The 23,829-nt window shown below is 32.4% G+C and overlaps 2 protein-coding genes across 3 annotated transcripts; one reads left to right on the top strand and one right to left on the bottom strand.

Moving 5' to 3' along the window:
- The first annotated feature begins 2,103 nt into the window (after positions 1–2,103).
- Positions 2,104–19,347, top strand: LOC130941337 (nicotinate N-methyltransferase 1). The gene is made up of 4 exons (XM_057869808.1): positions 2,104–2,520; positions 3,163–3,499; positions 5,140–5,204; positions 18,784–19,347. Exons 1-4 carry the CDS (start codon positions 2,149–2,151, stop codon positions 19,081–19,083), a joined length of 1,074 nt encoding a protein of 357 aa, XP_057725791.1. The 5' UTR covers positions 2,104–2,148; the 3' UTR covers positions 19,084–19,347.
- On the bottom strand, positions 19,309–22,508 carry LOC130941335 (F-box/FBD/LRR-repeat protein At3g14710-like). 2 transcript variants are annotated; one of them, XM_057869806.1, is made up of 4 exons: positions 22,120–22,508; positions 20,212–21,178; positions 19,929–20,060; positions 19,309–19,788 (listed from the first exon to the last, which is right to left on the bottom strand). In XM_057869806.1, exons 1-4 carry the CDS (start codon positions 22,143–22,145, stop codon positions 19,489–19,491), a joined length of 1,425 nt encoding a protein of 474 aa, XP_057725789.1. In that variant the 5' UTR covers positions 22,146–22,508; the 3' UTR covers positions 19,309–19,488. The 2 variants fall into 2 exon arrangements, with proteins under 2 accessions (XP_057725789.1, XP_057725790.1); XM_057869807.1 differs by having other exon boundaries at positions 22,355–22,508.
- Between the last annotated feature and the right edge of the window lie 1,321 nt (positions 22,509–23,829).

Raw genomic sequence — 23,829 nt, 5'->3', positions numbered from 1 at the left:
TAATAACTCCATTAAAAAATTAAATCTCTTTCAAAATCATCAAAGAGCCACTAATTGTACCACCTAAAACAAGCTCAAGAAGCAACAACCTCTTTTCCAACTCAACAAAAGAAATAATCTCTTTCTTTGCTCTTTGGAACATCCCCTTACCCTTTAAATTCAACAGTAAAGAGGTTCAGAACTGTTGCAGTTATAATTATAATTATGGAGGCATTGCTGTTATTGATGGCTGTAGTGTCATCCTAGTGGAAATTGGACTTGTATACTCAGAATCGGGGTGGTGTTTCTCCTCCTTCTAGTGATAATAAGGATGACGGAGAGAATGAACTATCAAGGATGCAGAATAATAATAAAAAAGTCCAGTGGTTAAAATGAGCCAACGAGGTTGGCAAGAAGATGCAGATTTGGCGGCGACGAAGATGGCAAGGAGAAGGAGCTATTGGCGGCGCAGAATAGCAATCAAGCAATTCAGTGGTCAAGTCGAGACGACTATGTTGGTGAGAAGGAGTAGATCTGGCAGCGACGAGGCTGGTGGCGAAGAGGTTGGCGGCGATGAGGTTGGTCGTGAAGAGGCTGGCAGCGACAATCTAGGAGATATAGGTGACCAAAGATAGTGTCACTTGAACATGAGCTTGCCGCTATGATTGAGTGAGTGAGACTAAGTAGCGCGAGAGTGTGGACTGGAAAGTAAGGAGGATGAAGGAGGTGATTAGGTAAGAGTCTAAGTCAAGTAAGTGTAGAAGAATGAGGGAGGTGAGGGTGAGAGATGTTGATTTTGGTTCTTAAAGGGCTTAAGTTGAAAGGGTTGGGATAAAGTAAAAAGGGATAATTTGAAAATAAAAAAAAAATTAATGGGATCAACTTAAAATTTAACGAATGGATATTTTTGACAAACAAAATTAATCTTTCATGAGTAAAAAATTAGTTTAATTTTTTTATGATCAATTTTATCGGTGTTCAAATTTGTCATGGTCAAAAATAACTATTTACTCTTTTTTTTATTTTGGTCAGAAATTACATTGTCATTTAAAAAAAAGTAGGTATCAAATTAATATTTTACTCAAAAAAAATAGAGCAATATGGGAAGATCATAGGCAAATCTAAAAGGTTATTGACATAAAATAAATATACCAATCTTTTCGTTTCTTTTATTAGCACATAAATGTACAAATTTCTGTAATTTACAAAGGATAGAATACTATTTTATTCTCTAAAATTTGGGACAAATTTTTATTTAATTTGTAATATTTAAAACGTTATATTTTAATTTCAAAAAAATTTAAATAAATTTAACATTGTTCTATAGTTAAATTTGACACAAATAATTAGTATATTTAAAAAGTAATATAATATTTGATTTTAATATATAAGTAAAATTGATCCACCAATAATAATTAATGTAAAAGAGTTTTTTTGTTAATTATTTGAGTCAAATTTAATAATAGAACAATATTCAATCTATTTAAAATATTTTAAATTGAAATAAAATTTTTAAAATATTAAAGACCAAAATAATAATTTACCATACAAAAAATCTTAAATATATGCAAAAAATAAATTATTTATATAAAATATATTAAAATAAAAAAATGACACTTTCAAAATGACATTTTTTTATTTCTAAAATGTGTACTCACTTGTCACTTCTTTTATAAGAGTTAAATAACATGTATTTTAATACATTTGATTAAAATACTCTTTAATAATCATTATAATAAAATATATCAGTAATAATAATGTAAAAATTGTACTTATTTTTAATATTTTAACTTGTTATAAATATATTTAATTTAAAAAAATTGTATATTTTATGATTAATAATAAAATATTAAAAATTTAGTCTATTTTTTTAAATATAAAATATATATTAAAAATATATAAAATATAAAAATATTATTTATATATTAAAATTAATTATTAAAATTTATTTATATATTTATATATAAATATATTATTTAATTTATTTTAAATATATATTTTATGTTTTAATATATATTTTATATTAATGATTAATTTTAATATATATGTAATATGGTCATATGAAATAATATATATATATATATATATATACCCCACTTTGCAGGAAGATTTCAAGTACCCACAAAGAAAAACAAACGAAAAAAAAGGGAGAGAGAAAGAGCAGGAGTGATGGAGGATGAGTCCAGCGAGAACAGGAAACAAGCGAGGCTCACGATTCTTGAGCTCGCAAACATGATAAGTGTTCCGATGTCGCTGAACGCCGTCGTACGGCTCAACGTCGCCGACGCCATCTGGCAGGGCGGCGCCAACAATCCCCTTTCCGCCATCGAGATCCTGAAGCGAGTCCTCCCCGCCGGCAACGGCGACGCCGAGAACCTCCAGCGCGTGCTCCGCATGCTAGCCAGCTACGGCGTCTTCAATGAGCATACGCCTTCCGGCGCCGGTGGAGAAAGGAAGTACTCGCTAACCGATGTAGGCAAAACGCTTGTGACAGATTCGGAAGGGTTATCTTTTGCGCCGTATGTACTGCAGCACCACCAGGTCATTCATAAAATAATGATAAGTAATTATAATTATAAATCCCATTTTTTCCCTTATTATTCTTGTTGTTAGCTACAATTGCCAATAAATTTGAAAATGAAAGGGGAGATATGTTTTATGTGCACTAAAATTAATTATTAAAATTAGTTATTAGTATAAAATATATTTTAAAATATAAATATATATTAAAAATAAATTAAATTATATATATATTAATTTTAATAATTGATTAATATTTTTTATGAAAGAAATGCATATATATCAAATGAACGAATGAAGTAATTAATTTTTTAACTATTACATAAATATTAAAAAAGTCAGTCAAACAAAGATATATATTTATAAATATCTTCTAATGTTATCTCACTTAATTTTTTTCGAAATTTTTTGGATGTATTAGAGCTAATAATTACTTAAATAATTTAAGATAAATAAAAATTTTGTCACCAAAAACAAAGATATATATTTATACAAAAAAGTTTGATTAATTTAATATTAAAAATAAAAATATTATATACACGTACAAAATATAATTGTTATATATTATTTTATTTATTTTTAATAAATATTTTATATTTTATATTACCAGTGAATTTTTAATTTATAAGATGATTAGTAAAAAATTGTTTTATTTTTTTACAGGATGCGTTGATGAGAGCATGGCCGTTGGTGCACGAGGCAGTGGTCGATCCTTCAAAGGAGCCCTTTGAGAGGGCCAATGGAGAGGCAGCATACAGTTACTACCTCAAGCAAGGGGATATGAATGAGCTCATGGTCAAGGCCATGTCTGGGGTCTCAGTGCCTTTCATGAGGGCCATGCTTCAGGCCTACGACGGCTTCCGCGGAGTCGAGAGGCTTGTGGATGTTGGTGGCAGCGGCGGCGACTGCCTCCGGATGATCCTCCAGAAACACCCGAATGTCAAGGAAGGCATCAACTTTGACCTGCCTCAAGTGGTGGCCAAAGCATCACAAATTCCAGGTACACACAATAACAATGACTAATAATTTATAGAGTTTAGTGTTTTTTGTTTTTTTCAAAATTAAGAATGAGATTCGAAATGAAAAATATTATATCATTTGAATTATAATTAGTTGATTTTATAAAATTTATTATTACATTAGTATTTTATCAATTGTTCATATTAGTCAAATATTTTAATCTATTAAAATTAACTTAAACATTCTCGTTCAAATGATATTTGTTACATGAAATAAGAATGTTTAAGTTAATTTACAAAATTTATTGTTACATGAAAGGGTTACGTTTTGTATTGACTTGTGCTATACAAAATTAAATAACATTTTTTACGTATTTATTATTACATGAAAGCTAAGTTGAAAGAAGAGTTACGTTTTTATTTTTTTATTTTTTCAGTTGAAAAGAATCAGTCCTATGGAATGTTTAATTTGTAAAATGACCTTATAGACACCTATGATTTGTGGACTACAGAAAATTAAATTATGAGAAATTTTTTTATTAAAACATTAGATAGTAAAGTTGCACTTTTTAATTTGAATATGGAAGAAAAAGTGGTGTTAGACTCAGATGTGGGGAATACAGGTGCTTTACAGCCATGTGGTGTCAGTGAATAGAACTCGGACCATGCGAGTTCTTCCTTTCATAAAAAAATTGATAACAACAAATAACTCGGAGGGTCCGTTTTCTAGCTTCCGAAATTCATATTTGCCTACCCATAAGTCGGACCATGCGATTTGTTAAGCAAAATTTTAAAATCAAACAACTCGCATGGTCCGATTTGTGTACTCTGAATTTTTTCAAATTTTTTAACAATACTCTGAATTTTTTTTACTTTTTAAACACAAATCGGAGGGTCCGATTTGTGTACTCCCATAATTTTAAAAAATACCAAAAATTACCATGTTAAAGTATATCACTCATTTTATTTCCATATCAAAATTTTTTAACCGTAAAGTTGTATTGATCTGATATTTAAAGTAGTGACTATCGATGGTGAAGCTTGAGAAAATTCTTTGGTGAGGCCAAAAGTACGCAAAATATATAATAATAGCAAATTACATTAAAGTTTTGTTAAGAATATCTGTTAGTCTTTTTCGTTTAATAAATACATTTAAACTCAATTTTTAATTTTATAATAAACCATTTTTATATATTATAAGATAAAATTTACAAAACAATATTAAAGTGATAAATTAATTGCAAAGGTTAGAAAAAAATAGAATATTAATATTGAATATTCAATATTATTTTTTATATTTTTTTAAAAATTACATTAATAAATTAACACAAAAGGTATTTTAAAAAATAATTTCTTAAAAGATTATAAAAACTAAGATAAGATAAAGAGGAGATAAAATTATATTGTTTAAAAAAAACTAGAAAAGAGAACGAGAATATAAAATTATATTATTTGAAAATTATTGAACCCACAAGCTCCAAAAAAAAGAAATTCTAATTTTGGTACATTAACTAAATCAACTATAAAGAGTTTTGGAGCGATGGTCCCGCTGTAACATAAAGCTTCGCCACTGGAGTCACTCACGAGTCACAACTACATGATATGACATTTTGTGTTGTTCACAGTGGTTGAGATTCTGAACTTGTGTGTATCATAACTAATTAATTATTGTGATTTCTAGGTGTAACCCATGTGGGCGGTGATATGTTCAAATCCATTCCTCAAGGTGATGCGATCTTCATGAAGGTGCGTCGTCCCATTATGCCATTTTTTTCTAATGACATCTTCAGAGTAAATAGTTAAATTGGTTTTTAAATAATAATGCGATCTCCAATTTGATTTTCAATTTTTTTTAATTAAATCTGCCTTCAAAATACTTAGTTTAATCACATTTCCTTCTGATAATTTTATTGTAAACGGTCTTACCAAAAACTGATTTAACACATTAAGTTCTATGTCAACATTAAATCGATATTCTTTTTTAGGGTGAGACTGAGAGCCAGTGAATAAAACGATGTTGTTGTAGTCTCCGTTGCTCTCACAATATTTTCTTTCTCACTTTCATTTCGACATCGCATAAGAGAAGAAGAAAAAACTTTCATCATCATCGCAAAACCAATTATTAACTTTGAGGTACCAAAAATGTGTAGTTGACAAAACAAAACTCTAATCCTAAAAATAGTTTTCAATTTCAGCAAAAACCACAAAAGAGAAACCAATTTTATCAATAATGGCACAATCCTAACAAGAATTTTAGTAATAGAAAAAAAAACCCTTACCTTTAAAAGAGCCAATTTTTATAAATAAAATGCGAAAATCATAACTAAACACCAAACAAAAATTAAGCATAAACAATGAATAAAAATTTTGATCAAAAGTAGACTCCTTTTTTAATAATAATAATAAAACGGAGCCCTTGATGAACTTTTATGTCCCGAGTTATAATCAATCAACAAAAAACAAAACCCCGAGCTAAAAACGGTTTTTTTTGTTGTTGTTGGTGAATGGGACTTGCAAATGTTTAACTACTCCAAATTTTAACTATTCCATGATTGGAAGAAAGCCAATAAGAAGAAGAAGAATAAGTATTATGCATCATTATGAAGCTACAAGTATTAGGCATCATCATGAAGCTGCCAAATATTTCTCCACACTTGATTTTCTTCTTCATGCACTGCTGATGATGCTTGTTATGGTTTTCTTCATGCTAAGATTCGACTTTTTTGAGAGTGCAGTCACCAAAATTATTTGAGATTCTGTTAAAAAAGTCACCGAAAAAGTTTCCACAACCAACAGATTTGGATCTTGAAATTTTTTGCTCAAACGAAGAAGAAACAGAAAGGTAATCGTCGCTAGTTCCTTGCAAACTGCCGCCAACTGTTGTTGTGGTTGCTGTTGTAGAAGAAGAATGAACTGTCGCCATGCACTTTTTTTTGATGGCAATAGGCTTGGTGATAATCAATCCCGAACCTGACGATGTGCTTGCAGAGATCTTTGAAGTGCCGCCATTGTTGTTGACATCAAGCTTCTTAGAAGAAGAAGAGAGGTAGAGGAAAGACTGTAGGAGCTTTCAAGGACCAATTTGACTAGGTAAAGACTGTAGGAGCTTGAAGAGGTAGAAGATTAAGCATTTAGCACGTCAAAACAATGAGGCTGGAAACATCAACATAGTTACAGGGATGAAACATAATGCGAAGGTTAGGGAGGATGTGGAGGAAGCTCAGATTGAGAAAGAAGGGTCAGTTGAGAGGAATGCTGATTGGGGTGAGGGTGCCAACCCACCAAAGACACTCATGGGGCTAAGAAGTTGGTAATGGGAAACTGTCAGGGTTTGAAAAAATTTCTGACAGTTCAAAATATTAGAGGGATTCAGAATTCTCATTCCCCTGAGGTGGTGTTCTTATGTGAGACAAAGAATCAACCCTCATTAGTGAAAAGACAGTTAAAAAATGTGGGTCTCACAGAGGTATTTCGTATTAATCTTAACGGCGCAGCAGGAGGCTTGGCTCTTGCATGGAGGGAATGAGTGAAGGTGAAGGTGAATAGCAGTGTAGAATTTTATATATCGTTCTCAATTGAAGATCAAGAGAGAAGAATCACATGAGAGATGTTAGGAGTTCACCTCCACAGTACTGACTAGTTGAGAGATAATCAATATGAGGCCTTGCCGGAGATTATTAGGCAACTCGGAGACAGATATGTTGTCATTAGTGATTTTAATGCCATATTATCATCAGATGAAAAGGAGGGAGGAAGGGAGAAATTATTTCAATCCATTCAGAAGTTTCAAAACTTTTTGAACCATGGATATTTAGTGGATATGGGATATCTGGGGGAGAAATTTACATGGTGGAATCGGAGTTGTCATGAGAGAGTAGTTAGAGAGAGACTAGATAGAGCTTTTATATCTCTAAAACTGAGGAAGGAATATCCGTTGACTACACTCACACAGTTGGATGATATTGGTTCAAACCATTGTTCTTTGCTATTAAACTCAAATTCAGAAACCATCAAGAGTAAAAAGAGGTTCAAATTTCAAGAGAGATGGTGTGGAAAAGAGATGATTGATACAATAGTTAAGAAGGTGTGGCAAACAAACGTCTCTGGCTCTCTAATGTACCAATTATTTCAGAAACTAAAGCGATGCAGATCTAAAATAGTTAAATGGCAAGTTTCGAGGGGTAGGAAATTCAAGAAAAGAAAAGGAAAAGATTGCGACTAAAATCTCGGCCTTGAAGGAATATCCCATCTCTGTTAAGAAAATAGAGATCTTACAGCTAGAGGAAAAGTTGAGTAATGCATGTATTATGGAAGAAAGGTTTTAGAAGGAGAAATCAAGAACCGATTGACTCAAATTGGGAGATCAAAACACAAAATTTTTTCACTCCAAGAGTCAAGTTAGAAACAAGAGAAACAAAATATGGAGGTTAGAGGATGAGACTGGAGAGTGGTGTACTACTTCAGAAATAATTGGGGCAAGAGCGCAAAGATAATTCGAAGAGTTGGTTGCAACAGAAAATCCTCAAGATCCTTCCCATGTGCTGGCTGGTTTGAGAAAGAAGATCTCCTCGGAGACTAATCGGCACCTTACTAAACCGATCAGTGAAGAGGAATCTAAGGAGGCAGCTTTTTCTATTAACCCAAGAGCTGCCTCGGGGGATGATGGATTTACGGCAAATTTTTTTCAATTCTATTGGAGGATCATTGGAGGGGATGTATGCAAGGCAGTTAAGAGCTTCTTTAATGGAGGAAGAATACTAAAGAGTTTCAACGATACACAAATCTGTCTAACTCCAAAAACTCCAAATATAGAAAATATGGAGCAGATTCGACCCATCAACCTAAGCACCGTATTCTATAAGATTATTTCCAAGGTATTTATCCATCGCTTGCAGCTTCTTACGAATAGAATAATTAATGACAACCAGAGTGCATTTATTAGAAGGAGACTTATTAGTGATAATATTCTTGTGGCTCATGAATGCATGTATTTTTTAAAAAATAAATTATTTGGGAGCACTGATTTAGCAGTAAAAGTGGATATGAGCAAAGCCTATGATCGGATGGAATGAAATTGTGTGATTTGTAATGAAAATGCTTAGTTTTTGTCAGAGATGGATATAATGGATGAAAGAATGTGTCACTACTATTTCTTATTTTGTTATTGTAGAAAATTCTCCTATTGATTTCTTTAAACCAAGTAGAGGTTCCGGCAAGGAGATCTCCTCTTACCCTACCTTTTTCTATTATGTGCAGAAGGTATATCCTTTCTACTCCACAAAGGAGAAAAGGATAACCTATTTTAGGGGTTTCGGTTGAATAGTAGATGTCCAACCATCAACCACCTTTTATTCATTGATAACTCTTTATTATTCTGTAAATCAACACCACATAATTGTGCTAATTTGATTAATGTTATTCAGCAGTATAGCACCCTAAGTGGTCAGATTATCAATTTCAGTAAGTCTGCAGTATTTTTCAATAAAAATACCCATCATCCTATTAAGAAAGAAATAGCTACTTTTCTCAGAGTCCCTAATATTAGTGCGCAGGACAAATATTTGGGTCTTCTATCTATTGTTAACATATTTAAAAGTCAAACATTTGCTTATGTAAAAGATAAAGTTTCAAATAAGCTACAAGGTTGGAAGCATCATCTATTGTCAGCAAGCGAAAGAGAAATCTATAAAGCTGTGGGGTGTGCTATACCTATCTATACTTTAAGTTGTTTCAAACTGTCCGAAACTCTACTAGATGATATTCACAAAATGATGATGCAATTTTGGTGGGGTCAAAAACATAATGAAAAGAAACTTCAGTCGATTAGCTAGGATACAATTAGCAGAACTAAAGAGGAAGGAGGTATGGGGTTTAAAGATCTCAAAACGTTTAATGTGGCGATGTTAGCAAAGCAAGGGTGGAGACTAATGACTAAACCAAATTCTCTGTTTTATAAAGTCTTCAAAAGCAAATATTTTAGATTTTTTTTAGAAGCAAAACTAGGTCTGAGACCATCTTAGACCTGGCAGAGCTTACTGAAAGGTAGAAAAGTCTTGGAACAAGGTACCAAATGAAAAGTTACAACACAAGGTATAGTTAAATTCAAAGAAGACCCATGGTTTGGTAACTTACCTCCATTCCGATTATAGGAAGATTGCAATGACGAAAATCAGATCTGGCTAAGACAACTGTTTAATGAGACAGAGAATCGGAATACATAGCTCATTCACAGTGTGTTCAGACCCAACATAGCACAACAAATCTGTCAAATGGACATTGAAAAAGGTGAATATTCAGTCATTTGGATAAAGCATGATTCAGATCAGTACAATGCTAGAACAGGATATGAAGTAGCTTACAATTTTTTTCATAAGCCAATTGAAGCTCTTCACGCCAGATTCAAAAGAAGACAACTATGGAGGAGCATCTGGGAGGTACTATGTCAACCAAGAATCAAGGCCTTTCTATGAAAATTTGCTCATAAAAGACTAGCGGTGAAGACAAATCTTCATGAGAGGATAGTTCAGATCCCCAATTTGTGTCCATGATGTTATTTATTGTCGAAAACACACTTCCATGCTTTGATCTTCTGTCCAGAAGTTGGGCAAGTTTGGATTCAATCACCAGTAACTAGTGTGATACCTAGAGATCCGAATATAGAACCATGGGAGAGGTGGTGTCAGTTGATGAAAGAGGTGAGAAGAAGAGATTTAAAAGAAAAAATCAGTCAAGTGACCTACTTTCTTTGGTAAATCTGGTTGTCCAAGAACTCTCATCTTTGAGAATTGCAGAGTTGAAGCTGAAAAAATTCTGTCCCAAACTCTGAAAATTATAGACGAATATGGACGACTTGGGAGACATAGCTACCTAAACTGAAGAGGGAAAAATAGCTTTACCTATTGTTCTGAATCTGTGATGCGTTAGCTTGGTTTTGTTTTTTTCTGAAATTTTCCCAAATTTATGATTATTGCATATGTTTATCCCTCATTTTGTGAGTATTGTAATTGAACCATTTAATTAAAATAAAGGTATTAACTTTGATTTAAAAAAGAGATCAATTTTACTCCATATCTTTACTTATATATATTGATTGGAACAAATTATTTTAATATGTAGATATGATATATTTGTAATTAAAGTAAAGTTATAAATAGTTACAAAAAAAGTAAAGTTATAAATAAATTTTTAAAAATTTATATTTTGAATAGATTAATCTAAAAAATATTAATAAATTTTTTTAAAATAATATATATAGATATATTATCTTTAAATTAATCTTTATAATTAAAAGGGTTAAGTACGATTTTGGTCTCTAACATAGAGGCTGAAAATTTATTTTGTCCCTAGCCTTTTTTCGTTACAAAATGGTCCCGAAAATTTCAGTTTGTTTTAAAATCGTTCTTTTTACTAAATTTTTTATTTTTATTACTAAATTACCTCTAATAATAAATAAATAAATAAATAAAAAGCGTAAAGGGGAAATGGGAGGGGGGGGAGGGAAAACGCGAAGGGAGAAGGGGGGTTTCGAGAAGAAAAGGGGGAAGGGAAGGGGAAGGGTTCTCACCGCCGCTGCCGCTACTCTTTGCTGCCGCCATCGCTGTTCCTCGTCGTTTGGTCCTTGTCGTCTCTGCTTGATCTCACCACCAGATCTAGCCGCTGCTCCTTTTCCTGGCTCGACATCGACGCCAGCAAATCAGTGAGGGTGGACGTCGCGTGCCGCTCGCCGTTTCTGCTCTTCTTCCTCGCTCGGTCGCGCGGTCGTCGCTGCTCCTCGCTGGTTTCTGGTTTCTTCTAGTTTCTTCTAGTTCTGCTGCTTCTGTTTCTGATTATCAATTCTTCTGATTTTTGTTCTTTTGTTGTTGTTTTGGGTTCTTTTTTTCTGAGTTCTGGATTCTGAGATTTTATGATGATGATGATTTTCTGAGTTCTGGGTTCTTGTTGTTCTTTTGTTGTTGTTGTTCTTCTGCTTCTAGCTGCTTTTGTTGTTGTTGTTCTTTTGATTCCATTGTTGTTCTTTGCTTCTGGCTGTTGTTGTTTCATTGGTGTTGCTTTTGTTCCGCTTCTGTTCTGCTTCTGCTTCTGCTTCTATTCTGCGTCAGTTCTTGTTCAACTTTTGTTTTTTATTGATTTTGTGGAAGAAGGAAAATGGTATTTTCGTCCGAAAAACGATTTTAAAACAAACTGAAACCTTCGGGGACCATTTTGTAGCGAAAAAAAGGTTGAAGATAAAATAAATTTTCGACCTCTATATTAGGGACCAAAATTATACTTAACCCTAATTAAAATAAAAAATTTAAATTTAAATTAATTTATTCATATTTAATATCTTAAACAAGTTTATTAATATATTTTTTAAAAAAGTAATATATCAAAAATATAAATTATCAAAAATTTATTTATCATTTTTTTACAATTATTTCTCGGGACATGCTTTAATAGAATCTTCGATTTTTATTGTATCTTAGGCATTGACGAACATGAAGGAGAAGGAATATAATTTTTTATTGAAAGATATTTTTGCTTGCTTTGTTATCTCTATTTTTAACAAATCAAAGAAAAAAATGTAATAAAATAAAAAATTTTAAAAATTAATATTTTTATTAAAATTTAATCAACATTTAATTAATAAAAAATAATTTTATATTATTAAATATAATTTTATATTATTAAAAATATTAATAATAATTAACTAATAATTACAAATCACAAAAACTACAACTCCAAACCCCAACACTGCTAAAAAATAAAATAGATAATCTTATACAGAGCTAACATATACAGAGCTACAGCTTGTTATGGGGTAATTTGTCTTGTTTTGATGGACGGATATCCCGTGAATGCAAACCAATTTCCGAGTCATATTCCAGGTTTTTTGCTTTTCAAACAAGTTGGATGTGAAGTCGTTAGAAACACCACGTAATCACACTCCAAAAATGAGTTATATTTTAAATGATATAATTTTTTTTATATTCATCTAAAATATTATAGGTTTGAATTTTTTTATCTTTGATTAAAAAAAAAATCACATTCCAAAATAAACAAATTATAACTTTTTGTATTCATCATACAATTCAGTATTTCCGTTGCCTTTGGTTGAGTACATTAGGTTTTTTCTTTTTTTTTTTATTCAATGAAAGGGTAGAATTTCATAGAATGGATTTTGAAAATAAGTAAACACTTAGAATGTTCTTTATTATTTTTTATTTCGATAAACTAGTTTTCAATTAAAATTAAAGAAGTTGACAAATTAATTTCTAATCTCTTAAAATATTTGACAAGTTATTAATTCTTAAAAAAAGAAAAAAAATCTCTTATCTTTTAAAATTTTAGACACTTTAATATCTTTATCAAAACTATTTTTTATTGAATTAGGAATTAATTTTTCATATATTAAAAAATACTAGAAATCATTATGTCTTTTTTTATTTTATTATAAATTAATGTCTGATATTTTAAACAATGTAAAACTTAGTGCAAAACACTTTAATAAACCAAAAGGTTGTCAATATTACATGGATCTTCCAAATTATAAAAGGTTATGTCAAAGTCCCAACTTCTATTACTATATAAATTAAATCGATTAAATTCAATTTAATAAAAAACGTAATGAATCGAATTCATTGAATTTGAATTAAGTGCAAATTGTGATTGAATAGAAATCAAAGCTAATGGCTTCGAATTAAGTTAGCCCTGCTAAATCAAAGCAAATGGATTCAATTTATACTTGTATGTAAATTGAATCCATTGGAAGTCGATTTATACATGTACGTAGCTTATGGTAAATTGAAACCAATAGCTTCGATTTACTATTTTTGGTACTATATGATTAATTCGAAGGAATTTAATTCAATTTACAGAGCACTAATATATATATATATAAACGAGCTCAACGCGAAATTTTTACAAGAGTGAGATTCACAATGGCTAGTGGTGAGAGTTTTTTAGCCTTGTGCACTATAGTGGTCCATTAAGAAAAAAATGCGATAAAAAATTAAGTTTACTGATAAGAACCTGTTGAGTGTTTTTCTCAAACCTTCGATGAGTTTTATTGAATTTAAGAATACTATACTCCAAAGACTAGGACTGCATGGCGTGAAACGGGTAGAGAAGTTATTCTATAGAATTCCGATTTCTGTGTTACGCGATGATGTGAAGTATGATTCATTCATTATTAGCAGTGATGAAGATTTGCAGGTGCTATTCCATTGTCGTCGTCAGTTTCCTAAGGTGAGGACTCCGGAGCTGTTGGCGAAACTTGTGGATGTGGTATCTAGTTCCGGAGACTCGAATAGGAATCCTTACTCTGCAGAACATCCAACCTACACTAGTTCCATGCATATTGGTTCCTCGTCAGTTGTGCCAGTGATTGCACCTGAGGCAGATTTAGTTGCTTCTCCTTCCTTTGTAGTTAATCTGAACCACAGTGATGATCCAGGAGTTGGTGAGGCTGGATTGTTTGGGGAGGTTGCAATCATGACGACTGATTCTCTTGCGATGGTCCCGGTTTTTATAGTGGTTGGAGTACCCGATGGGGTTGAGGATGCAGTGCATGATGATGATGATGATGTGGAGCCCACCACGATAGCTGATGATAGTGACGATGAGACACCATGGACGACTCCGCCTGAGGATGGGGGAGCATCTAGTTCAGGTACTAATCAGTACTCCCCGCACATCTCTGCTCTGGACTTGGATGCCATAGCATCTCAGGGGATCCGAGTGTACCTGTTGGCTTCGGGGCAAGAGACACACAGAATGCAGGAGTTGTATATGAATTTCAGGTTAGTCAGCAATTTCAGGATAAAGAGGAAGTTGTGTTAAGCGTGAAGACCTATAGCATTCGCCGTGGGGTTAAGTACAAGGTATTGGAATCCAATCATCGCAAGTACTATGGCAAGTGCAAGGAGTTCGGCAGCGGGTGTGCATGGCTCATTTGGTTTAGCCTCCGCCAGCGCAAAGGCATTTGGGAGGTAAAACGGTACAATGGTCCTCACATTTGTCTAGCCACATCGATATCTAGTAATCACAGGAAGCTTGATTATCATGTCATATCGGCCTTCATACTGCCTATGATTAGAGCTGATGCTGCCGTCTCAATTAAGGTACTGCAGAATGCCACGGAGGCACACTTCGGGTTCAGACCGACATACAGGAGGGTTTAGATGGTTAAACAGAAGATTGTGGCTCAGGTTTACGGAGATTGAAAAGAGTCATATAATGACTTGCCACTATGGGTATTGGGTGTGCAGATCACGATGCCAGAGTCATACAAAAGGCTATATGGCATCCACAGGAACTGCGCATACAAGTACTTATCGTTAGTCATGATAAATAGTAAAAGATCAAATACGACATTTACATGGCTATGAAAAATCTAAACCATAAATACTCACATCCCTAGACTGGAGTAAATCCATCCTAAGCTTCCAATTCGCGACACGAGGCCCTTTATCGTTCAACGCCGGCTGATAACCTGACCATCTGAAAACCACAATATTTAATTAACAATAAAGTGAACTGCTAAATTATGGAAAAGAGTATGCATAACTAAAGGGAGAGTACCTCGACGCCAACAGCCAATGGAAGACATCAAATCCATCCGGCCAGAATTCAGGAAACCTTCAGAAGATCCAGGACTAGAGGAGCTGCAGTGTACCGGCCAACTTGACGACATTTCTGTTCACCAAACAACGCATGCACCTGTATAGCCATGACAGTGCAGCAGACCTCCAGCTGTACTGACCCATGTCCTCTAGCCTGGCGACGTAGGGTAGCCAACGGACGTGGAGGCAGGTACCTGACTTATCCCCAAACAGCTGCGTCGATAAGAGCATCATGATATACACACGGGCATACCTGCTAACCGTCCCATTGTTTGCCCCTTGCAGAAGCTCACTAAACGTCTCTTGAAACCATGTGCACTTCATTGTGAACTTGTCGATGCAGTTCGCAGGAGGCAATACACCTAGCAACTCCTCAAACCACACCCACGCTAGACAACCACCCTCGATATGTCGCACAAAGTCTGTCAGGCATCCGTTGATATACTGACCGTCGATCGGGAGCCCTAGATGGTACGCTACATCCTGGAGGGTGATCGTGCACTCCCTAAACGACATGTGAAAAGTATGCATCTCTGGCCGCCATCTCTCTACGAATGTGCTTACTAATGGCTCGTCCCATCGGAACCAACTCTTGTTCAGTCTTGCAAGATGATACAAATCGGTCATCTGCAAATACATTCGTCGAACAACATACCATATTGCTGTCTCATACTGGTGATGCATCAATGGGGCTGGATAACGATAGAAAATTCCTTATCACAATCGTCACAAAAAAGTGTTCAATGCATAAAATTCTAAAAACAATAGACATTACATATGCTAACTTTAAAAACATGTTTACAATAACGCCCTACCAATTCTTCATGGGTGACAACACAAATCACTACATAATTCATGATCCAAGTCTTCAAAAACCAAAAAAAAAAAAAACAAAAAAAATTTTACCAATGTATATAGTCCTTCATGGATACATAAAAAATACAAAATGCTAACACAACAATTGCAAGTGCATCACAAGTCCAAAAAAAAAAAAATTATATTTATTGTTTTAGAAAACTCAAAAGATTTATAGTTAATCCTAATCATAAACCGTGTTTCATTGAATATAGGACTAACAACTTAAAAAATTTAACATATTCTACAATCTTAAATAACCTTCTTAGGTACTATTTCAAGTTATCAAAATCTAACTAGCTAATAACTCACTACTTCTAATATGCACTTAATTCAAACATCTATTTTTTATTTTTTATTTTTTGAATAATCCCTAATTAACGACTCTAAGCAACAACCACATGAACTATGTGAACGTTACAAAAATGACTAATTTATTTTCAAAAATTTTTTTTTCACTAACCTCAAGGTAGACTGCGCCAGCAATATGCGCGACTCCATATAGCCGATATAGACGATTCGGATTGTCCTCCATGTGTACAGATTCGGTGATTCCCGGTTAGCTTTCAAAGATTTTTGGATCTGGGTGGTGGGATTAGGTGTAGGGTTTGTGTGTTTTCTAGTTCGAATGAAATAAATTCGATTTGTATATATAGCCATATTCAATGCAATTTGAAGCCAATAGATTCCAATTAGTGGAAATGGTAACAACATGTAAATCGAATTAATGGATATCGATTTATAAAACCATCAAATCGAAATCATTGGCTTTGATTTACCATGAACTTTTTCATGTGACTAAATCGAATTGCATGAATTCAATTTACCATGCACCTAATTCGAATCCAATGAATTTGATTTACTACGTTTTTCATTAAATTGAATTTAATAAATTTGATTTATATAAAAATAGAAATTGAGACTTTGACGTAGCCTTTTATAATTTGGGAGAACTAGATAATATTGGCAAGCTTTTGATTTAATGAGGTGATTTATCCTAAAATTTATTTGTCAATTTTATTTAAAAAGATTTGTCCCCGAGTAAATTAAAAATACAAGTAACCTAAAATTGTTGACATCACTTCATCAAAATAAAAAAGATCAATTCTATAGTGTCTATGAGTTTTTATCTAAATTTTGCCTAATTTATTTTTTATAATAAATTTTAATTTTTTAAAAATTATTTATTCTTATATCTTTTAAATTAAATAATAACTTTTAACCTTTTTTAATAAATAGATATCACCTTTTAGACATCATAGCATTCACTAATAACAAATTTTCTCATGGATGAGTAGACATTTCACTTTCATTTGGTGCAATCTCAAAATAAATTGACCTCAGCAGAATCACCTTTCTGGTTTTTCCTTCCATGGAATATATATATGGACCTTTCTGACTTTTTCTTCGCTACGAACCAAATTACATCAGTGAATCATGCAAAGTTGCAAACATATCTCTTATTTGAGAAATTGTTACATACATCATATAATAAAACGTAGACTTCAATTTGAAATATTATCTTCCAATTGTGCTGCGTGTAAAAGAAATTAATTATCAAATCATAGAATATATGTTAAAATATAAAATATATTTTTAAAATAAATTAAACAGCACATATATATATGTACACATAATATATAATAGCTAATTTAGTATCTAATTTTTTGTATGTATATAGTATTTTTTTATTTTATTATTAGTTAAAATACACTATATTTACTGTATGTTTGGAAACTGTTAATGGTATATAATTGAATTGAATTTTAGTGTTTAAAATGAATTAATAAAACTATATAAATGTTTATAGAATGAATAAAAATTTTATAATAGACAACTTTATTCTTTATTAATATAATATTAAATTTAAATAATAAAAATATTTATTTATTAAATTATATGAAATAACTAAAAAATTATGTTTTTTAAATAATTTTTTTACTTAAAATTTGTTCATCTCTTTTAAAAAAATAAAAATTAAATTAATCTAAAAATATTAAATTTTAAACATTATTATTAATTAAAAAAGATAATAGTTCTTCATGGTTGATTTCAATGACAAATCAATAACAAAAAATACACATCAACTATCAAGAATTAACTTGTTGAGTGATCTAATGACATAGCAAATTAAAAAAAAAAGCTAAATTATTAATGGTAAATTATAGTAACTCATTCATGTTATTAAAATAGAATAAAATTGTGTCACTTTTTGTTAGTGTCACGATTGATACAACTTCACTTTAAAATATTCAGATGTATTGACAAACATTTGGTGTTATTAATTTAAGTTAGATGCATAAAATCTATACGTGTGGATATTGTTTTTAGATATATATATTAGGTTTTTCAAATGCAAAGGTATATATATTATATTAAGTGAGTTAAAGAAAAAAGAAGAGAAGAGAATGAAGGTGGTGAAAGAAGAGAAAATGTGTGTTAAAATGTGAGAGGTATTGAGAGAAAGTGAGTAAAAAAAATAAAAAAAACTAATTAAATTATAAAAACATTTTATATATTTTAAGTTTTAAATAAAATCTTAATAAAATAAAATTTCAAATCAAACATATTTAGATTGGAATCCATTTTGAGAAAACAATTGAATTGAATTCCATCTAAACTAATTTAAATATTTTAAACATTGAAATTATATTTACTAAGGGATTTCCAAACCGCCTGTTAGAGAAATATAGACAATATTTTTAAAATCGTCAAATATATATATGGACAATTTACCAAAGTAGCTAGCAATGAATGATTAAATATTCGCATCATTTTTTTTTATACACTAGTAGCGAATACAAATGTTGATCATATATCTATTATATTTATGCATCAAAAAATTTGTTTTGTTTTGCAATGTGCAGTGGGTGCTTACAACATGGACAGACGATGAGATCAAGAAGATAATGCAAAACTGCTACAACTCACTCCCAGAAGGAGGGAAGCTTATTGCCTGCGAGCCGGTGCTGCCGGAGAACTCCGACGACAGCCACCGGACAAGGGCATTGCTTGAAGGCGACATATTTGTCATGACGATATACAGAGCCAAAGGGAAGCACAGGACTGAAGAACAGTTCAGGCAGCTTGCAGTTTCTGTAGGCTTCCCCAGTTTCAGGGCATTCCATGTTGACCACTTCTACACCGTGCTTGAGTTTAAGAAATGAAAAAGCTTAATTGATTCAAAGTGGTTTTTATGGGGAGCTTGTTAGTGATGATCATTCTACCATGGAATTCGGATACTCTTTATTTTGGTAAAATTGACCTATATACAGTAAGCCATGTCCGTATGAAATATTTTTCAAACCACTTGATACATATGGTGAAAAATTTGGTTATAGGAAACAAATGCGTGAAATCTTGAGTAAATAGACAAAAATATAAACCTTGAGTACACCCAAAAGATTAATTTTGATGGACAAAATTTGGTATTTTTTGTGGGTACATTATTTTTTACCATCACCCTTTGCATAAAAACTAGAGTCTATTTTATAGGAGAAATGATTCCATGCTTATAGAACAATTTGGTGGGCTTTGCTCATAGAACTTCCTAACATCTAAACCAAGAATTATCACCAGGAGTTGTAATAATCTTCCTTCAAAACCTCAACAATAGTAGAAGTCAAACATTTCTTGAGTCCAGACAGTTTCTGTTCAAGTTCTTCAATGGCCTCTGACTTGACAAACAAATGAGAAAGGGAGAAACTCATCCTCTTCAGCACTGAACCCTTTTCCATAAAAAATTTAGCAAAATGCAACTCATGCTTATCTCCACAAACATCTCTGAAATTCACCACTTGGAGAGTATGTCTCAAACAATCAGGCACAACAGCAGATTTCAAAAGTGCTTTGTAATATTCAGATTTTAGTCTCTGGTAATCAATATATCATCAAACAAAATAACAAATTAAAATCCATGTACAAGTTTCTAAATCATAAGTACAAGGGTAACATCTTTAATATGTTATTTTCTCCATAATTGCATTAGAGGCAGAGTTTAACAGTTGCAAACCTCGACAACTAGTGTGTTGAGAATTGGAGTCTTTAAAAGTAAAGCTAACAAAAATTCACCAGTAACTGAATCAAGTTCAAGATGGCGTAGCATTCCAAATTCAGGTAGAAGAATCACTTCTTGTGCCAAAACCTGCATCACAAATAAGAAGCCAATCCAATTTACATAATATTATGTTACAAGAAGGAACTAATATGCTGATAACAAACTTATGAAGAAAATCATAACAAGAAGAAAACTCAACACTATGTGATGTTCAAAAGGGTCTAAAAAGGAAGCTTACATCGGGACCACCAAATTTGAGGTATCTAACTTGACTAAATTGCTTGAGAAGCTCAAGAGCACCGTGTTCCACTGTCGAAGAAACTCCTCTCTCATATGGAGGCAAAATTAGAGTAGCAGAAGCATTCTGAGCAGATGATGGATCTATCATGGTAAGGTAGCTTGAAAGGTAACCATAGTCGCATAAACAAAATTCTTTCAAGTGCAACGCACGAAACTTGATCTTACAATTCCCTTCTAGCCAAGAACTGTTAGTGTGTTGTGTTATGTCAATAGTTTCAAGCAGAGGAACATTGAAAGTGACACACCTCACACCTAACCAAATGCAGTTTACTGTCTTGATCTTTTGAAGCAACGGAAGGCTAAGCTCTGGATCCTTATCAGAGCAACTAAATTTAACTTCATGCAAAGTCAGAAATTTGAGCTGTCCCAAATGAACACGGCTTCTGGGAACTGTGATATTAGCATAACAATAACTCATATATATCTCTAATTCTTGTAAACTCTGAGAAGTGAAGAGGGAATGAGCGGTGGAAAACGCAAAGGAGAGTTTCCTCTGTGACTTAATACAGAGCTTTTTCGGAAACTTACGCAACGCGCCATAAATCCATTCATTAAGGTTAAACATATCATGGTGGTCATGGATAGAGAGGGAGAAGTTGTCCAATCTTGAGTTGGTAAGCAGAAGTGATCTATACATAAATCTTTCAAAGCATTCATGTTCAATATGCTTGGTTCTGCCATAAACCATGTCAATGTCATCTAAATGCAAACTAGTGATTGATCTCCAATTGTTTATCCATTCCTTTGACAGCACACTTGTTCGAACTGCCTCTTTGGTTGTCCTACTTATAATACAGTCAGGTAGCTTGCTAATTCTGTCTTCTCCTTCATTGTTCTCTTTTTGCCTCTTTACAGGGTCATTCTCATGCGTGCTAGAGCCACTATCCATGATTTGTGATAACTTTCTACAATTTCATTCAAGTATTCAGTTATTACCTAATTGTAGTACTGTCCATCCTTAAGGCGGTGTATAAATTAAGTACAGAAAAGCTAGATTTTATATAAAATTAGAAGAGTAAATTAAACACATAAAAGCATGAAATAGTAAATCAAAGATTCTAACTACTCTAGAGTCTAGAATGAGTATTTTTGTTTCTAAACAAATATAAAGATAATAAAATAAATTTTTTTTGGTAATATTAAATATATACACAAGCATGGGAAAGATATATTCTAACATTTTGTCTTAAAGAAAATTTATGTAATTTATGTAATAAAAATTCTTAGAGAAAGAAAATTTGCATAAAAGTTATTTGTCAATGTTTTTATATGAATATTTATTTCTTATAAACAAAATTATAGCCATATAGATATGGACAATATCATATATATATGAAAGTCTAAAAAACAGATGATTTTTTTAAGGAAGGATCTCAATACATTAATTTATAGTATAGTTCAATAGGAAAAACTAAATACAAACACTATTTTAGACACTACAAAGTACAATCACAAATCAAATAAAACAAATCTATAAGGTTGTGCTTATTTTGAGGTAATCAGTATTGTGTTTGGAAGTTAAGAATGGAAGACTAAAATTTATTATTGTGTTTGATTACCAGACAGTCCCATGAGCACTTCCAAAAAACAGGGGATACAGGGATTAAAATTTTGACGAAGAAGACTGAAACCTTAATAATATTTCTTTTCTCAAATGCCCTAATTCAACTGTAATCATAACTACGCTAGGATTGGACTTGTATTAATCGGTCCAAATTCGAAAAGGAAATGCTTGAAAATTCAAATTAAGATTCCTATATTATCATTTCAGTTTATACCAAAAAAGGAGGAGTGTGCTACATACAAACTGAAACTGGTTTCAATAAATTCATCAATTTCCGCTAACCTTTCAAAATGATTTGCAGATTCCATTTAGCATTTCAGATTAAAACCAAATATATTGAATAATTTTGTGATTTGGCATTTCACATTCCAAAATCAAACGCTTTTTCCTCATGCAATTCTCAACGATGTTAACAATTCAATCAAGGAGAAAATCACACGATTTAGCACAAGGAAGAACAGGGAATGGTGTATGCAAGATGATTTTAACAAATTTGTTTTTTTTAAAAGAACAAAACCAGCAAATTCGCGAGAAGGAGAGAAGAAAATCTGAAGCAGGACGGCGAATGAAGCGGTTCCGAATGGCAAGGTAGGAGGCAGTGTAAAGAGTGACGGGGACCACGGGAGGGAGCTACTTGCGAAAGAGGAAGCAGTGCCAGAAGTGAGACCTCGTCTTCGATACACGCAAGAATGGGAAAGGGGACGCGCTTTTATAGTTGTGATTTACTGATTTTATTTAGGGGTGGCAAAGTGGGCTGGTCCGTCTCGGCCCACAAACGGGGCGGACCAGCCCGTTCCGTCAATTAAAATGAATTTAAAATGCTAGTCTGTTTTGTTTTATGGCGGATTAGCGGGTAAGTCTGCTTGACTTTTTTTTTTGAAAAATAAAATTTATTAAAATTAATAAAAAAATAATAATTAAAAAATCAAATATAAATAAAAAATAGTCAAATTATAATATAATTTTTTTATTTTTTTAATTTTTAACTTTAATAAAATTGTTTAAAATAATATTTGTCAATAGAATCATCTTCATTTTAAAAAATAAGTCACATAATTTGAGCATATATATGAAATTGTAAAATAAAATAAATAAAGTTAATAACTAAAAGAAGAATAAAAACAAAAAATGAAAAAAAAAGTGTTTAAAAATTCTATAATTATTAATTTTATAATAGTAATCACTCTTTTATTTAATAAAAAAAAGAAAAATAAAAATCTTCGGTCCGGCGGACCGGCTCGCCCCGCCCCGCAAAAACTCGCCAATTTGGCGGTGCGGGTTTGGCGGATTTTTTTAATTTGGTGGGCTCCAAATCCTAGCCCGACCTGCCTTTTTTAGCGGGTTTAGCGGATCGGCCCGGCGGACTCGACCCATTTTATCACCCCTAATTTTATTTAAGGGTAAATGACATAGTTGGTGTTGGTCTCTGTACTTTAAGTGAAATTGCAAATTAGTCTTTACACTTTAAAAGTTTATAACTGGGTCTCTAAAAAAAATTAAAATTTGCAATTTAGTCTCTACCATTCAAAAAGTGTTTGATTTAACAGAATATTTTCAACATATTCTCTATTTTAAACATGTGAGTTGTACATGTTTGACAATAAAGACTAATTTATAATTTTAGTAAAAGTATGGAGACCAACCATGTAATTCACCCATTTAAAAATGACCAAAAACTCCTTAGGCTATCTAAACTCACCCCGACCTTCCCCAATTCTCTTACTCTCACTTTTCCACTTTCCAAAATGACACCCCAATCCCAGTGTTCTCTGTCTCTCACCTCGGCTCACCGTCGCCGTGTCTCTTGCTTCCGTCGTTGCGCCAGATCTACTGATAAATTGAGCTGCTATTTTTATGTTGATTTGTTTGATATTTTCTTCTTAGACATTGAATTGTTCGCTTTGAGCATGTTTGGGATTGAAAATGTTCACTTCTATTTATCAGTATTTAGTATTAGAATTGAAAGAGAAGAAAAAGTCGCCAGATGAGAGA

This window comes from Arachis stenosperma, chromosome 7 (genome assembly GCF_014773155.1).
Source record: "Arachis stenosperma cultivar V10309 chromosome 7, arast.V10309.gnm1.PFL2, whole genome shotgun sequence".
Lineage (NCBI taxonomy): Eukaryota > Viridiplantae > Streptophyta > Magnoliopsida > Fabales > Fabaceae > Arachis > Arachis stenosperma.
The sequence above is the reverse complement of the archived record's forward strand: the minus strand, read 5'-3'. Positions and strand labels throughout refer to the sequence as shown.

What these genes read in the sequence shown, in the direction of transcription:
- LOC130941335 (XM_057869806.1), bottom strand. Translation starts at nt 22,145, where the DNA reads ATGGAATCTGCAAATCATTTTGAAAG. An exon ending in TCTGCAAATCATTTTGAAAG is followed by an intron (nt 21,179 to 22,119) that starts GTTAGCGGAAAT and finishes ATGAAATTGTAG; the next exon opens with AAAGTTATCACAAATCATGG. An exon ending in TCAACACACTAGTTGTCGAG is followed by an intron (nt 19,789 to 19,928) that starts GTTTGCAACTGT and finishes ATTGATTACCAG; the next exon opens with AGACTAAAATCTGAATATTA.
- LOC130941337 (XM_057869808.1), top strand. Translation starts at nt 2,149, where the DNA reads ATGGAGGATGAGTCCAGCGAGAACAGGAAACAAGCGAGGCTCACGATT. An exon ending in ATGTACTGCAGCACCACCAG is followed by an intron (nt 2,521 to 3,162) that starts GTCATTCATAAA and finishes ATTTTTTTACAG; the next exon opens with GATGCGTTGATGAGAGCATG. An exon ending in CAAAGCATCACAAATTCCAG is followed by an intron (nt 3,500 to 5,139) that starts GTACACACAATA and finishes TGTGATTTCTAG; the next exon opens with GTGTAACCCATGTGGGCGGT.